The following is an 18,071-nucleotide window of genomic DNA, read 5'->3' on the forward strand; positions in this document are numbered from 1 at the left end:
CATCTGAGATATAGTCATAACTATTTTTCACACCATGTACATATTTTACCACATTTACCTTTCATCTTAGATATAATCATTACTATTTTACACGCAATGTATATATCTCTCCACATTTTCCCTTCATCCGAGCTTTGTGGTGTGCATATTGCTGTCTTTCCACCTCCCCTTTGTGATGTGCATATTGCTGTCTTTCCACCTACACTTTGTGATGTGCATATTGCTGTCTTTCCACCTACACTTTGTGATGTGCATATTGCTGTCTTTCCACCTACACTTTGTGATGTGCATATTGCTGTCTTTCCACCTCCCCTTTGTGATGTGCATATGCTGTCTTTCCACCTACACTTTGTGATGTGCATATTGCTGTCTTTCCACCTACACTTTGTGATGTGCATATTGCTGTCTTTCCACCTACCCTTCGTGATGTGCATATTGCTGTCTTTCCACCTCCCCTTTGTGATGTGCATATTGCTGTCTTTCCACCTACACTTTGTGATGTGCATATTGCTGTCTTTCCACCTACACTTTGTGATGTGCATATTGCTGTCTTTCCACCTCCCCTTTGTGATGTGCATATTGCTGTCTTTCCACCTACACTTTGTGGTGTGCATATTGCTGTCTTTCCACCTCCCCTTTGTGGTGTGCATATTGCTGTCTTTCCACCTCCCCTTTGTGATGTGCATATTGCTGTCTTTCCACCTACACTTTGTGGTGTGCATATTGCTGTCTTTCCACCTACACTTTGTGATGTGCATATTGCTGTCTTTCTACCTACACTTTGTGATGTGCATATTGCTGTCTTTCTACCTACACTTTGTGGCGTGCATATTGCTGTCTTTCCATCTACCCTTTGTGGTGTGCACAATGCTGTCTTTCCATCTACCCTTTGTGGTGTGCATATTGCTGTCTTTCCACCTACACTTTGTGATGTGCATATTGCTGTCTTTCCATCTACCCTTTGTGGTGTGCATATTGCTGTCTTTCCACCTCTCCTTTGTGATGTGCATATTGCTGTCTTTACATCTACCCTTTGTGATGTGCATATTGCTGTCTGTCCACCCACCCTTTGTGGCGTACATATTGCTGTCTTTCTAACTACATTTTATGATGTGCATATTGCTGTCTTTCCACCTTTGTGGTGTGCATATTGCTGTCTTTCCATCTACCCCTTTGTGATGTGCATATTGCTGTCTTTCCACCTACCCTTTGTGATGTGCATATTGCTGTCTTTCCATCCTACCCTTTGTGATGTGCATATTGCTGTCTGTCAACCCACCCTTTTGTGGCGTACATATTGCTGTCTTTCCACCTACACTTTGTGATGTGCATATTGCTGTCTTTCCACCTCCCCTTTGTGATGTGCATATTGCTGTCTTTCTAACTACCCTTTGTGATGTGCATATTGCTGTCTTTCCACCTCCCCTTTGTGATGTGCATATTGCTGTCTTTCCACCTACACTTTGTGATGTGCATATTGCTGTCTTTCCACCTCCCCTTTGTGATGTGCATATTGCTGTCTTTCCACCTCCCCTTTGTGATGTGCATATTGCTGTCTTTCCACCTACACTTTGTGGTGTGCATATTGCTGTCTTTCCACCTCCCCTTTGTGATGTGCATATTGCTGTCTTTCCACCTACACTTTGTGATGTGCATATTGCTGTCTTTCTACCTACACTTTGTGGTGTGCATATTGCTGTCTTTCCACCTCCCCTTTGTGATGTGCATATTGCTGTCTTTCTACCTACACTTTGTGATGTGCATATTGCTGTCTTTCCACCTCCCCTTTGTGATGTGCATATTGCTGTCTTTCCACCTCCCCTTTGTGATGTGCATATTGCTGTCTTTCCACCTACACTTTGTGGTGTGCATATTGCTGTCTTTCCACCTCCCCTTTGTGATGTGCATATTGCTGTCTTTCCACCTCCCCTTTGTGATGTGCATATTGCTGTCTTTCCACCTACACTTTGTGATGTGCATATTGCTGTCTTTCTACCTCCCCTTTGTGGTGTGCATATTGCTGTCTTTCTACCTACACTTTGTGATGTGCATATTGCTGTCTTTCCACCTCCCCTTTGTGATGTGCATATTGCTGTCTTTCGACCAACACTTTGTGGTGTGAGCTATTCTGATAATTAACACACACAAAAAGTTTTCTTGCAGGCCATTGTTTCTTTCAACTGTTTAAGATCGTTCCTTATAAATGATAAATTGTACAATGGGCTTGTTCAGTTGTTCTTTTTTTTATTGGGCGGGGGGGTGAGGGAGTGCGGGGGAGTGTGTGTGTGGGGGGGGGGGGCAGGGGGGGCATGCGATTTATAAAAATTATTAAATGCATTTGAAGTTATGTACACAATTACAATGGGTCAGTCCAGCTGGTCGGTTGATAGGCCTACATTTGAAGGAGTACAACAACAACAATATGCAACTACTGAGCAACATGGAAAATATTTGTAGCTGCCAACATCTACTAATGATAATATCCGCTTCAAATATACACGAAAACTGCAGTTTAAAGAACAGATCCCTGAATTCATTCATTGAACATTTTCCACACATGATCAAATCATTGTTTCTGCACTACAGCGAGTTCGTCGAACAGTTGTCGGATGACGTAAGGACGCAGTTTTTTCGACGCGTCGCGCACAAACGCGACATACTCCGTACCAGCCACGGGAACCACTCTCCTGTAGAAAGTCCCCAGCACTGCATGCTTCTTCTTCTTTGTGGTTCCTGTCCTGACGTAAGCAGACAAATGACGTAATACTTCTGCAAAGCGTTCGGAAAGCCCGGCCCGATCGTCTGGTGTCCTGATGTCATGTATCCACGTGGTGTAAAAGAATTTCTCATGACGAAGGAACCAGGGAACATCGCTGAAACGTTTGAAAAGCACATCTCTACGAATCACGGACTCACACAGTTCCGGAAGCGAACAGTTTCCTTCATTGCACAGAACCTTTGCCGATCCTCCATTGCCCAAGTAAACATCCATGCAAGAAATGGAATCAGTGAGTTGTCGGACTTTGACCCGAAGCTCGGAGACACGCTGAAGGTCAAGCTGAGCGGCGGCGTCGTACATGTAGCCTGCGTCCTTGACTGGGTGAAAGGTCACGTAGGGTCGTGATGACCTGAGGGCCTTCCGGATCCACTTCCCCGATGTGTCGTCATAGCTTTGGGTGAATTGTTGCGAGATCTGTGGACACAGAAACAGCGGGGGGGTTCGTTGTAGCAAGAGAGACCAGTGGAGCCAGTTGCATTGTTCGGACGGAAGAGCCTAGTATGGTCGTAACCCGCTACTAACTGTGTGTAGTACGGAACTGACCAATGGCGGTCAACGCAGGCATTTAGCCACGTGTAACTGTCAAAAAGTTAGAACCGAGCAATGCAACTGACTCCAGGGCCGATAGGAAAATGGTTCAAATGTGTGCAACAAAAAACCGTTCTTTTTGCGATCAAATGGAATAAATCATACCGATCACACTGATGTAATGTTTACCCACTGCCCGAAGGGGGAGCGGGGGGGGGGGGGGCGGTGAAGGAGGAGGCTGGTATAATGCGCGCAGGATGAGACAATAATAATAATTTGGCCTTTATATGCCTGTACACTCCCACCCACCCCCAGTTCCTAAATACTAAGATCGCAGAAGAGGAGGGTAGTCATTCCGTCCTTACGTCCATATACAACCCCCTCCCCCAATCTCAGATAAGAGTAAAAAAAAACATTGGGGTAGTTTTGGCTTTATGCACATATGCATCCCCAACCGCCCTCACACACAGTAGAGGAATGGTTGATTGATTAATTGATATGGATACTTCTACAGCACCCATCCTCGGCCGGAGACCAAGCTCCAAGCACTTTACAAACACGGGGTCATTGCACAACAGGCTGCCTACCTGGGTAGAGCCGACTGACGGCTTCCACTGGCCGCTCATCATTCGTTTCCTGTGTCATTCAATCAGATTTCAGGCACGCACACATACATACGCAGACTTACATGTAACATTTTACATGTATGACCGTTTTGATTATTTACCCCGCCATGTAAGCAGCCATACTCCGTTTTCGGGGGGGGGGGAGGTGCATGCTTGGTATGTTCTTGCTTCCATAACCCACCGAACGCTGACATGGATTACAGGATCTTTAACGTGCGTATTTGATCTTCTGCGTGCGTATACACACGAAGGGGGTTCAGGCACTATCAGGACTGCACATATGCTGACCTGGGAGATCGGAAAAATCTCCACCCTTTACCCACCAGGGGCCGTCACCGATATTCGAACCCGGGACCCCCAGATTGAAAGTCCAACGCTTTAACCATTCAGCTATTGCGCCCGGGGTAATTCTGGTCTTATCCATAATCATATGCACCCCCACCCCCACCCCTACAATATTCTCACAGTAGAGGAGGGAAGTAATTCTGATCCTATGCCTCCTCTAACAGAAGATGAAGGGGAGTATAACCCCTCCCCCCCACCACCACCACCACCCCCAACCCCACCCCTACCCCTACCCCTACCCCCTCAGTGCGTGCGTGTGTGCATGCGCGCGTGCATTATCCGCTTACGTGCGTCTGATACGGAGAAAAGATAAAGACAGATCTATTCTTGCTCAGAGAGCTTGCAATAGCGTTCGTTGAGCGCTCGTCCTCACATAGGTACAACATAAACAGCTCGACTGACTGACGGACTGCCAGCAGATGTGGTATGATAATGACATTTAATGGATCATCTCGCACAGTTTGACACCTCCTTGAAACTGAAAAACTGAAGTAGAAAATGACGGACACATAACTTACTCTCACTTTAACACGAAAAAAAAAAAAAGAAGAAGAAGAAGGTAGGCAACTCTCAGCAACTTATCCTCTAGAAAATGCACCTATGCCCTCACCGGTGTTGGGTTTTTTTGTTGTTGTTTTTTTTTTTGTTTGTTGTTTTTTTTTTTTAGGGGGGCGGGGTTGTTTGTTTGTGTGTGTTTGTATGTGTGTGTGTGTGTGTGTTTTCAAGGACACCACATACATTAAAACGAAACAGGATGTACCCAACTGAACGACGCACAAAGCCAAAGGGCTGGTAACCACACACACACACACACACACACACACACATCCGACACGCCTACCTGACATCCGCTCACCAGACCGTATCATGACATTCCCTTTGATTTATCATGTGTTGGTGGAAAAAAGAGAGTTTTTGGAGCGAGTGCGTGCAATGATCTGTGTGTGTGTGTGTGTGTGTGTGTGTGTGTGTGTGTGTGCTTACACGTGTGTGTGTGTTTGTGTATGTGCGTACTCTGTGTGTGTGTGTGTGTGTGTGTGCTTACGTATGTGTGTGTGTGTGTGTGTGTGTGCGCGCGCACGCGCGCGTGCATGTGTGTGTGCGCGTGCGCGCGTACTTGTGTGTGTGTGTGTGTACATTAATTTGCAAGTCTGCTCTTGTTTTGATTTCAATCATTAGCCTCCAACGTATCTTTCCCTTCTCTAAATTCTAATACATTTACCTATTTATCTATTTATATTTATCTATTTTCTCTCATGTTCAATTTTTATGTCGTTTTTACGTAACGCTTTTACTCAAAAAAGTGGTTACTTACACTTACTTAGATTATACCTTCAAGTCCTGATCAGTGCGTAAGGTTTATGTCATAGTCATCAACATGCCTTTTTTTTTTTTTTTTTTCTTTTCAGCAGGTGTGCTGTAGCGTATATGGATCTGCCCGCCCGCTCTGCCACCTCCTTGAAACGGAAATAAACCAGTTCACATACGAAAGAGTGCAATAGACTATGTGCAATGTTAATGAAGGTGCAAAGAGTGCAACAGACTATGTGCAATATTAATGAAGGTGCAAAGAGTGCAATAGACTATGTGCAATATTAATGAAGGTGCAAAGAGTGCAATAGACTATGTGCAATATTAATGAAGGTGCAAAGAGTGCAACAGACTATGTGCAATATTAATGAAGGTGCAAAGAGTGCAATAGACTATGTGCAATATTAATGAAGGTGCAAAGAGTGCAATAGACTATTGCAAAAAATAATGAAGGTGCAAAGAGTGCGATAGACTATGTGCAAACTTAATGAAAGTGCAAAGAGTGCGATAGACCATGCACGTTCGTTTATTTATTTATAGTCTCTTCATTTAAGATGATGATATTAGACTGTAGACTGTGCACAAAATCAATAAAGTGCACACTTATCAGTTTTTTTTTTGTTTTGTTTTGTTTTTTTTGGGGGGGTAGGTGTTTGGGTGGGGGTGCCTAACTGCAGAACGGAGGGAGGCGAGGTGGGGAGAGGGTGTGGAGGGGGGTGTGGGGGGGGGGGGGGTTGGGGGGCAAGAGGGTTGCATGTTCATCCTGACCAGTTCATTCTAGAAGCGACCAGCTGGTTCTGTGGTGAACAGGTCCGCTGATTCCTAGTGCCGGGTGCTGATTCAAGCCTGAACTGTGTCAGTACAATACTGTACAATACGATACAATACCAAACAACATAATACACAACAAAACATTACAATACAATACAGTATAATACTATACGATATCGATACAATACCAAACAACATAATATACAACAAAACATTACAATACAACACAGTATAATACTATACGATATTACACGATAAATACAAGACAATACTACACTAAATAACACTTTACAGTTCTATTCAGTTCGATACGATACGATGCTATACAATATGATACAATACAACACAATGCAATACAATATAATACTTTATAAATAGATACAATATAATACGATACAATACAATACAATGTAGAGTGATGGCCTAGAGGTAACACGTCCGCCTAGGAAGCGAGAGAATCTGAGCGCGCTGGTTCGAATCACGGCTCAGCCGCCGATATTTTCTCCCCCTCCACTAGACGTTGAGTGGTGGTCTGGACGCTAGTCATTCGGATGAGACGATAAACCGAGGTCCCGTGTGCAGCATGCACTCAGCGCACGTAAAAGAACCCACGGCAACAAAAGGGTTGTTCCTGGCAAAATTCTGTTCAAAAGTCCACTTCGATAGGAAAAACAAATAAAACTGCACCAGGAAAAAAAAAAATTTTTAAAAAGGGGGGGGGGGGGGGGGGGGAGTGGCGCTGTAGTGTAGCGACGCGCTCTCCCTGGGGAGAGCAGCCCGAATTTCACACAGAGAAATCTGTTGTGATAAAAAGAAATGCAAACACAAATACAAATAGAAAAAATACAACACACAGTACAGAAGCTGGCTGACCTGATCATTCTGCACACAGGACAGACGGGTCGTGTTGTACACACATCTCCCAAGCTCCGTATCTTCGTGCTTCGTCACCGTTTTCTGCGCACACGTCATCAGCCTGCCGCCCAGTGACGCCAGCAGGGCGGAGGACAGCACCACTCCAGTCCCCCCCATACAGTAAGGCACCCCGGACTGAAAAAAAAACAACAACAAAAAAAACTATTACACACAAAAAAACAAGGAAATTATAGCACGTGACTGGTTCAGTGAACAAACAAATAAAGACATTTATAAAGAAATGGATGAATGAACACACACATATCTATCTATTTATCTATATGTATATACATACATGTATATATATATATATATATATAGAGAGAGAGAGAGAGAGAGAGAGAGGGAGGGAGGGAGGGAGAGAGAGAGAGATACACAAACAAATAAATAAATAAAAGTATTGCACGCACAACAACAAGATCAACAACAATAAAATCGAAAATGTAAATAAATGAATAAATAAATAAGTAAATAAATAAATAAACAAATAAATGAATGAATAGATAAACGAATAAACGAAATGAATAAATAAATAAGTAAACAAACAAATAAACAAACAAACAAACAAATGATGAATAAATACAGTGACAACCCAGATTCATCAGCGATGATGGTGATGCTAATACAGACGCTGATAAAAATCCTGTATTATCATGGGGCTGGAACCTGTGCTTAGTCGATCGGCGACTGCTCCACAACATTATTACTCTTGTTTAATCAAGTAATCCGCGTGTGTGGGGTGGGTGGGGGTAGGGCGGGGGAATGCGGGTGTGTGCTGATTATCTGGTTGCGGTTTTCCGCAATTTATCTTTATTCTAATCTTATCTGTCTATTATAATCAATGTGCAGTATAGTAGGCTATGTTTATAATTATATTCAAATGTTTCTTAATTCTTTTTCTTTTTTTCTCTTTTTACATTAAGAATACTAGTTATTACCTGCAGTGTGTGGATGTATGTATGAAACGGTGTATGTGATATTTTTTACATTTGTATCTTCGTAATATTCGTAAAAGCTGTTGTTGACTTTTACAGTTATGGTCCCCATGTTGTTTACTTGTCTATGTTGTGATAATGCACCTGACCAAATTTCTCCAGTTGGAGATGATAAAGTTATTCTTATCTTATCTTATCTTATCTTATCTTATCTTATCTTATCTTAGTTTTCAAATGACACCGGCCAGTGTGGTGTCGTTCACAATGTGTGCCTGAAAAGTAACTGGGTGGTTCACGTTGAATTAGATTATAGTTCTGCATTGTGTTTGTGTTGTGCTGTGCTGTGCTGTGCTGCGCTGTGTTGAATTGAGTTGTGCTGTGCTGGGCTGGGCTGGGCTGTGCAGTGCTGTGCTGCGCTGTGTTGAATTGAGTTGTGCTGTGCTGGGCTGGGCTGGGCTGTGTTGTGCTGCGCTGTGTTGAATTGAGTTGTGCTGTGCTGTGCTATGCTTTGTTGTGCTGTGCTGTGTTGTGCTGTGCTGTGCTGTGTTGAATTGAGTTGTACTGTGCTGCGCTGTGTTGAATTGAGTTGTACTGTGCTGTGCTGTGCTGTGTTGTGTTGTGTTGTGCTGTGTTGTGTTGTGTTGTGTTGTGCTGTGTTGTGTTGTGCTGCGTTTGGTTGTATTGTATTGTATTGTATTGTATTGTATTGTATTGTATTGCATTGTATTCTATTGTCACATTTCTGTGTATGAAATTCGGGCCGTACCTCCCATGGAGAGCGCATCCATGCAGTTCAGCTCCAACCTCTCTCTCTCTCTCTCTCTCTCTCTCTTCTTTTTTTTTTTTTTTTTTTTTTTTTTTTGGTCTGCCTGCAAATGTATTTGTTTTCTTATCAAAGTGGGGGTTTTTTTCTACAGAATTTTGCCCGGGGCAACCTTTTTGTTGCCGTGACAAAGTACCTGCAACAAAAGGCTCCTTGGTTTATCGTCTCATCTGAATGACTAGCGTCCAGACCACTACTCAAGGTAATAATAACAATAATAATAATGGTATTTATATAGCGCTGGATCTTGTGCAGAGACAAATCAAAGCGCTTTCGCACCAGTCATTCACACGCATGCATAACTCTAAAACTGTAGAAACTAAAGACAAGGAAGGGCAGGCAAGGGAGGCTATTTTGGGAAGAGGTGGGTTTTAAGGCCAGACTTGAAAGAGCTGAGTGTGGAGACTTGACGAAGCGAAAAAGGAAGTTCGTTCCAATCGCAAGGTCCAGAAACAGAGAAAGAACGGCGGCCAATAGTCGAGTGTTTGAATCTGGGTATGCGTAAACAGAGTGGATCCGAGGACGATCGTAGTGAGCGAGATGGAGTGTAGAGGTGAAGGCAGCCGCAGAGATAGGAAGGGGCAGTTTTGTGAATGCATCTATAACATAGAGTGCTGATCTTGTACTTTATTCGGTGTGAGATAGGGAGCCAGTGGAGATGTTGCAAAAGAGGAGTGATGTGCTCAGATCTTTTCTTTCTGAGGACGAGTCGGGCAGCAGAGTTTTGTATGCGCTGAAGGGGCCGAATGGATGAAGCAGGCAGACCAGACAATAGAGAGTTACAGTAGTCAAGGCGAGAGAGAATGAGAGAAACGACAAGTGTAGATGTTGCGTCAGTGGACAGATATAGGTCTAGTGGATGAAGAGAAATACAGCTGAGTGTGCGACTCGATCCAGTGCTATCAGAATTTCTTGCTTCCTTGCCGAATGCGTTGTCTCCAGGCCATCACTCCAACGGAATGCTGACAGAGAGAGAGAGAGAGAGAGAGAGAGAGAGAGAGAGAGAGAGAGAGAGAGAGAGAGAGAGAGAGAGAACTTAAAACTCAAAACGTTTTGGGTTTTTTTATTCAAGGATCAAGATTTTGGGCATGGCCCATTCTTCCAACCTGTCTTTGCTAATCTACATCAGTTACAATAGCACACATATATTTAATGAAAAACGGAGAACGAGACAATTAAAAAGAGAGAGAAAAAAAGTCCTGCAGAAAGAATATGATAAAGAATAGACACACGCGCCCGCACGCACACACACACACACACACACACACACACACACACACACACACACACACTGACGAAAGAATGAGGGGGAGGAGCGAGAGAGAGAGAGGGGGGGTGAGGAGAGAAATATTTCATCAGTATTGACAACTGGATGACTAAAGCCACATTGTTATTATCATCAAATCCACCTACGACAATTGTAATTAATACTTAAATCACTACTACCATCACCAGTATCACTTATATGACAGCTATTGTCACCATCATGCTGGAATAAAATGAATAAATTCATGGAGAGACAGACAGACAGACAGTCAGACAGACAGTCAGACAGACAGATAAACAGACAGACGGACAGACAGAGGGAGACAGAGAGACAGAAACAGAGTGAGAGAGACCCAGAGAGAGAGAGAGAGAGTAAGAAGTCAGATAGATTGACTGGAATGTTACGAAAACGATAATCCTTGTACTTGTTTTGACAAAAAAAGATGAAAGGTAGTCAAATGTAATCCAAAGGCATTAATATTGTTCATTAATGAAAGGACAGAGCGAGAGAGAGAGTGAGAGAGAGAGAGTCAGGGACAGAGACAGACAGAGACAAACAGAAGCAGACAGACAGACAGAGGCAGACAGAAGCAGACAGAGACAGACAGAAGCAGACAGACAGACAGACAGACAGACAGACAGACAGAGGCAGACAGACAGACAGAGGCAGACAGACAGTGGCAGACAGACAGAGGCAGACAGACAGACAGAGGCAGACAGACAGTGGCAGACAGACAGAGGCAGACAGACAGACAGAGGCAGACAGACAGACAGAAGCAGACAGACAGACAGAAGCAGACAGAGACAAACAGAAGCAGACAGACAGACAGAGGCAGACAGACAGACAGAGGCAGACAGACAGACAGTGGCAGACAGACAGACAGAAGCAGACAGAGACAGACAGAAGCAGACAGACAGACAGACAGAGGCAGACAGACAGACAGAAGCAGACAGACAGAAGCAGACAGACAGACAGACAGACAGAGGCAGACAGACAGACAGAAGCAGACAGACAGAGGCAGACAGACAGACAGAAGCAGTATCACTTATACAACAGCTATTGTCACCATCATGCTGGAATAAAATGAATAAATTCATGGAGAGACAGACAGTCAGACAGACAGACAGGGAGACAGAGAGACAGAAACAGAGTGAGAGAGACCCACAGAGAGAGAGAGAGAGTAAGAAGTCAGATAGATTGACTGGAATGTTACGAAAACGATAATCCTTGTACTTGTTTTGACAAAAAAGATGAAAGGTAGTCAAATGTAATCCAAAGGCATTAATATTGTTCATTAATGAAAGGACAGAGCGAGAGAGAGAGAGTCAGGGACAGAGACAGACAGAGACAAACAGAAGCAGAGGCAGACAGACAGACAGACAGAGGCAGACAGACAGACAGAGGCAGACAGACAGACAGAGACAGACAGACAGACAGAGACAGACAGACAGACAGACAGAGGCAGACAGACAGACAGACAGAGACAGACAGACAGACAGACAGAAGCAGACAGACAGACAGACAGACAGACAGACAGAGGCAGACAGACAGACAGAGGCAGACAGAAGCAGACAGAGACAGACAGAAGCAGACAGACAGACAGACAGACAGACAGACAGAGGCAGACAGACAGAAGCAGACAGACAGACAGAAGCAGACAGACAGACAGAAGCAGACAGAGACAAACAGAAGCAGACAGACAGAGGTAAGGAGAGGGAGCTCACTTCATGACGTCACAACCAACAACCATCCCCACCCACCCTGAGACTCTGCACCCCTCACCGAAAGTCCCAGACGACCGACTTCCTTCGTTCTCCCGAGGCCGGGATGCCCGACGTAGAGCGGACGGGAGCTGTGAAGGGAGGCGAGGAGCAGCCTCAGACGGCGCACGTCCACAAACAAGTCATCATCAGCCCGCAGGAACCACTCGTAGCCACGTCCATAGTCCCTGTGCATGGCCTCCAGCATGGCGAAGGACTTCTGTTGGGGAGGGTAGTCATCGTCCTTCACGTTGTGCAGCACGTGCACCGGAAGGTCCCCCTCCTCCTCCTCCTCCTCCATCTCCTTCTTCATCTCCGCGTCTTGCCCGCCGCCGCTTCCAACGAAGAACACCAGGGAGCCGTTCATCAGGCCAGCTCCCCAGGTCCTGCGGACGGCTCTGGCTCGCGTGCGTAACAACTTCCGGGACGTCATGACGCCTACGAAGAGGAGCTGCTTGTCGGAGACCACGTGCTTTGCTTGCGACATGGAGGCTTCTCCTCTTCCTTCTCCTCCTCCTCCCCTTCCCCCTCCTCCTTCTCTCCCTTCTTCTCCTCCTCTTCCTTCTCCTCCTCTTCCTCCTCCCCCTCTTCCTTCTCCTCCGCCGCCTCCTCCTCTTTCCGCCACGAAGGAGAACGTGCAGCGCCAGTGGTGTCCGCGCCGGACGAGGGAGGGGAAGAGGCGGCAAGTCACGTGACCCAGGATGACTCCAGCCAGCAGCAGCATCACTGAATGACGTTTCCTTGACGTCAGACTGGGTCGCTTTGACATCATGATGACGTCAGCGGAGGGGGTGGTGCATTGGTGTGGGGTGTGGGAGGGTAAGGGAGGATTGGTGTGGGGGTGATATCCAAAGAATGTTTGTTGGTGTCGGGGTGGGGGGGTGTCTGTGTGTGTGAACAGTGTTCTATTAATCTGAAAAAAAGAGAAATCGTCAGTCAAGTTAAGACGATGTACAAGTATCAAGCACAATCTCTCTCAAGTTAAGACAATGTACAAGTATCAAGCACAATCTCTCAGTAAAGAACTGGGCACTGACAGTTTATTAATTAACATTTGCTAGACTTTTTAAACACATTATTTGTCTGCATTACATTGAAAGTTAACACAAGCAATCACACACACACACACACACACACACACACACACACACACACACACACATGCACGCACACACGCACGCACGCGCGCACGCACACACAGTTTCAGTTTCAGTAGCTCAAGGAGGCGTCACTGCGTTCGGACAAATCCATATACGCTACACCACATCTGCCAAGCAGATGCCTGACCAGCAGCGTAACCCAACGCGCTTAGTCAGGCCTAAAAAAAAACCCCACCCTATCAATGTATCTATTACTAAAAATGCTTATGCGTCTGCCTGTCTGTCGGTCGGTCTGTCTGTCTATCTATCACGCATGCACGCACAAAGACATCATCACCGGTCTCTACACCCCAACGTTGGTGCCATCACGATAAAGACGCTCCCTGACACCCCCCTCCCTCCCCCCCCACCCCACTCCCACCCCCCATCCCCACCTCCTCGCGTACATTTAGCGTACGTAAAAGAACCCACAGCATCACACAGACAGAGGAAGTCTTTACCTCGCTTGCGCTTAGCGCACGTAAAAGAGCCCGCGGCATCACACAGAGAGATGAAGTCTTTCCTGGCTTGCATTTCGTACACGTAAAAGATCCAACTGCAACAGAAGGGTTGTGCTTGGCAGAAAATAAAAATCCACTTTGACGGTAAAGCAAGTACACTTGTAGACGGAAGAAGAAGAAAAAAAAGTGAGGGGGAAAAAGGTAGCACTGTTCTGTGGAAAGCAGTCCTAATTTTACATCGAGAAATATGTCGTGACAAAAAGGAATACAATACAATACAATACAATACAATACAATTCAATACAATACAATACAATACAACGCAACGCAACACTACTCGATGTGATACGATACAGTTTCAGTTTCAGATTTCAGGTTTTAGTTTCAGTTTCTCAGGAAGACATCACTGCGTTCGGGCAATTCCATATTAGCTTCACCACATCTGCTACGTAGATGTCTAACCGGCAGCATAACCCAACGCGTTTAATCAGGCTTTGAGTGCATGCTTACATTGTGTGTGTGTGTGTGTGTGTGTGTGTGTGTGTACGTATCAGAGTGGATTTCTTCCACAGAATATTGTCAGAGAATAACACTCTCGTTGCCATGGGTTCTTTTTCAGTGCGCCAAGTGCGTGCTGCGCACACTGAGGAACTCGGTTTATCGTCTCACCTGAATGACTGGACGCTCAGCCGGCGAGATTCGAACCCACACCATTGTGGACTCTCTATATCAGTACGTCTAAGCGTCTTAACCATTCTACCACCTTCCTCCTTGCGATACGATACACAGCACAGCTCAGAGCTGGCAGGCAGAGTGACCGCAGCCAGGAAGGACGTAACACGACACCACACCACACCACACCACACCACACCACGAGCAGAGGCCTGGTCAGGCCGGAAGCACTCGAGTGGAGATAGTTATCACCAAGGGAGACGGAAGCTCATTACCGCACGGAGACCAACCTCCGTTTGCTTAGGGTCCGTGCCGTTCCGCTCCGTGAAGTTGTCAGTCTGTCTGTCTGTTCTTTCTCTCTGTCTGTCTGTCTGTCTGTCTCTCTCTCTCTCTCTCTCTCTCTCTCTCTCTTTCTCTCCCTCATATGCAGTTGAGTGTGTGCTAGTTTTCCGCTTTTTTGTTATTATGTGTGAATAAGACTAAATGCAGATAAAACTGTTTTTCTCATTTTCAGGTTACAACTGTGTTATTATGTTACATATCTGAATATATTACCTCTGTAATGTTTGTTTACACCACCCCTTCATGAGGGGCCATGGCTATATTGAATAAAACATCCGTATCCGTATCCGTATCTTTCTCTCCCTCCCTCCCTCCCTCCCTCCCTCTCTTTCCCTCTCTCTCTCTCTCTCTCTCTCTCTGTCTCAACTTAAAAGTGAACTTAATGAACAGCTGAGTGATCATAAAGTTCTAAGTGTTTTAATTGACAATAATCTCTATTGGAACCTCATAAAATCCCTGATGCAAAAAAAAAAAAAAAAAAAAAAAAAAAAAAGCAAGACAGCCCGATAACATATCAACCATCCAAAACCAAGCATTTCCTTGGCCTTTATTCACGGAAATTGTTGTGGTGTTTTTTTATCCACACATTGTGCTAATACAATGAAGCCTTTACTGAACCTTCATAAACAGAGTATCACGCTGGTGTTTCTTTAAAAAAAAAAAATGAAATAAAATAAAAATAAAGGCTTCGCTCCTGGAGCCAGTTACACCCGCCGGGAATGTAGTACGACACGGTCAATTCATTGAGTATTTTGTTAAACTAATAACATGTAGAGCCAAGTACAAGTACTTCTAAACGTCGTAAGAAGTGAAAAGGACTTCATTTTGAGAAAAGTCAAGACTGGAAATTTTTTCGTTTCATCGTGATTAATTCAAGGGTATTAACTCGCATGGTTTACAATTTTTAACTGTGAATTCCGACAGATTCTGAGGATATTTTTATGGCAGTTTGGGGCATAATCCAGTAAGTGATGAAGCATTCACAAATCTTTCTCTGAATAAATATTTAACTGTCTCCTTCTCCAACTTTCCATCACATGTTATCGTGTATTGTCCGTTGAATATAGGATTGAACGGGCAGGTCAACAACTTGAAACAAAATGGCGTCGTTCGCGTTCGAAGAATATGAGCACGCGCTTTGAATGTGTACAAATATGTGTACGCAACTGATATTTGCCCATGACCTTCAGGGCTCAGCCAATAGATCTGTAAAGTCCACTCGTCGTATTGATTTTAGTATTTTCCGAAAAAGACCACTTGGGCGAATGAACATAGTGAAAGCCCTGTACACTGAGAGTAAAACACACAAGCTTTTTATGTATTCAGTATAATTTCAAAATGTAATTTTTAAGATGAGAAAGATCAGGTTAAAGCAAATTAAGTCCCCTAGCATTAATTACAGAGTAATTTCCCTTTTTTACTATCTGCACCGAAACGTTTGCAAAATAAATAAAACTTCCATGCTTAGCAAAAGAAGTTCCTCTTTGAACAAAAAATGATAATAATGACTGCTCTTGTTGTTGGGTCAGAATATCAGATCAAAGTGCCAAGTTTAGAGAATACAAAAAATATAAATATAACAGTAAATACAGTTTGCATATAATTTGGCTTCTTTCCCCCCCCCCCCCCCCTCCCCATCCCAGAGGTGCAATATTGTTTTAAACAAGATGACTGGAATGAACTGAATTTTTCCTATTTTTATGTCTAATTTGGTGTCATCTGACAAAGTATTTGCAGAGAAAATGGCAATGTTAAAGTTTACCACGGACACACACACACACACACACACACACACACACACAGAGAGAGAGAGAGAGAGAGAGAGAGACAACCGAACACCGGGTTAAAACATAGACTCACAAGTGAGTCAAAAAGAATCAACATGTATCACACAGAGAAAAAGAAAGCCTTTCCGACACACACACTCACTGTTCAAACGGCCATGAGAGCTGCACTGAGGTTGGCAACACCACCTTTTCTGTTCCGTGTCTATCCCAAAAGATCCGACGAACAGCAAGAGCCAGGCTTTCCTCAAAAGTAGCTTGTCATGCTGATTGCCTGACGTTGACACCGAAGCTTGCGTGACAGAAAAAACAGCCCCCCCCCCCCCTCCGCCCACCCTACCCTCCTCCCTCCCCTCTCCAGCTCCCAGGTCTCGCTGCGGAGTAAAGTGTGTGTGAAACGTGATAGAGACGGCTGACCTGATAATGCGTAGTGTCTTGTTCGCGAGAATTTGCAACACAGACACACGCGCGCGCGCGCGCGCGTCATCTGACATACAAATTTTATATTCTCTCTCTCTCCCTCCCTGCCTTTCTCTCTCTCTCTCTCTCTCTCTCTCTCTCCTGTTTTTAGGGCTATGAAATTTATTGTAAACCCACTGTGGAGTTAGCAGCTAGGGTGCAAGTGAGACGCTCAGCGGGACAACTATTTCTTACAGAAACTGAGTTTTGTTCGCATGTTGATGTGCACTGCGGTCATTTCAAGGCATTTATTATTGATAAATCGTTACGTTCTTCAGCGAAACAGCTTGCATACCGCCTGAAGATCCTCCTCCTACACGTATGTACATATTGACAATGGGGTTACTTTTGTCGGCTGAAGAGCAAGTTTTGGTACTACTCAGTGCTGATCTGTGTCGCAAAACTGCTAACATTTCTTGTGGTTTTGACGAGGAAATGCATTCTCTTTTCGTATTGAGCATAAATGTTAACAGAAATTCCGAAAAAAGACTCCCAGTTAAACAATTAAGGTAGGGTGTTGAAAGGTATGTGTACCGCTTTAGATTTGTTGTTTTCAATGGTATGTGTTGTGGTGATTTCAAAGGTCACTCCACCTACATATCTGGCAGTGGAATAAGCGTCAATGATAATTTGAATATCACGTGAACTCTTTGTCAGGATTTTTTTTTTTTTTTTAATGTTTGTGAGACGTGTGTGTTTGAAAGACTAGAATCGGACCACTTGCCTTTAGAATTGCACATTAATCCACTAATGTCAATCAGAGCTATATTTAGCTATAGTGGAGTGTTGACATAGATGTAACGTGTCCGCCTGGGAAGCGAGACAATCTGAGCACTGGTTCGAATCCCGCAATCGCCAGTATTTTCTCCCCCTCCACTAGACTTTGAGTGGTGGTCTGGACACTAGTCATTCAGATGAGACGATAAACCGATGTCCCGTGTGCAGCATGCATTTAGCGCACGTAAAAGAACCTACGACAACAAAAGGGTTTTTCCTGGCAAAATTCTGCAGAAAAATCCACTTCGATAGGAAAACAAATAAAACGGCAGGCAGGAAAAAACACACACAAAAAAACAAAAAAATGGTTGGCGCTGTCAATATAGCGACGCGCTCTCCCTGGCGAGAGCAGTCCGAATTTCACACATAGAAATGTG

At 44.5% G+C, this 18,071-nt stretch overlaps 1 protein-coding gene across 2 annotated transcripts; it reads right to left on the reverse strand.

The window, feature by feature from the left end:
• Positions 1-1,301: 1,301 nt before the first annotated feature.
• On the reverse strand, positions 1,302-16,770 carry LOC143291495 (chondroitin sulfate synthase 1-like). 2 transcript variants are annotated; one of them, XM_076601375.1, is made up of 5 exons: positions 16,604-16,770; positions 13,661-13,755; positions 12,083-12,973; positions 7,234-7,410; positions 1,302-3,193 (listed from the first exon to the last, which is right to left on the reverse strand). In XM_076601375.1, exons 2-5 carry the CDS (start codon positions 13,697-13,699, stop codon positions 2,567-2,569), a joined length of 1,734 nt encoding a protein of 577 aa, XP_076457490.1. In that variant the 5' UTR covers positions 13,700-13,755; positions 16,604-16,770; the 3' UTR covers positions 1,302-2,566. The 2 variants fall into 2 exon arrangements, with proteins under 2 accessions (XP_076457490.1, XP_076457491.1); XM_076601376.1 differs by lacking the exon at positions 13,661-13,755.
• Between the last annotated feature and the right edge of the window lie 1,301 nt (positions 16,771-18,071).

Source organism: Babylonia areolata, chromosome 17 (assembly GCF_041734735.1).
Source record: "Babylonia areolata isolate BAREFJ2019XMU chromosome 17, ASM4173473v1, whole genome shotgun sequence".
NCBI lineage: Eukaryota > Metazoa > Mollusca > Gastropoda > Neogastropoda > Buccinidae > Babylonia > Babylonia areolata.

Excerpts from the sequence above, each read along its gene's own strand:
- LOC143291495 (XM_076601375.1), bottom strand. The coding sequence starts at position 13,699 with ATGCCGCGGGCTCTTTTACGTGCGCTAAGCGCAAGCGAG. Across the intron at positions 12,974-13,660 it reads GTGCGCTAAGCGCAAGCGAG|ATTAATAGAACACTGTTCAC; the intron begins GTAAAGACTTCC and ends TCTTTTTTTCAG. Across the intron at positions 7,411-12,082 it reads TCGGTCGTCTGGGACTTTCG|TCCGGGGTGCCTTACTGTAT; the intron begins GTGAGGGGTGCA and ends TTTTTTTTTCAG.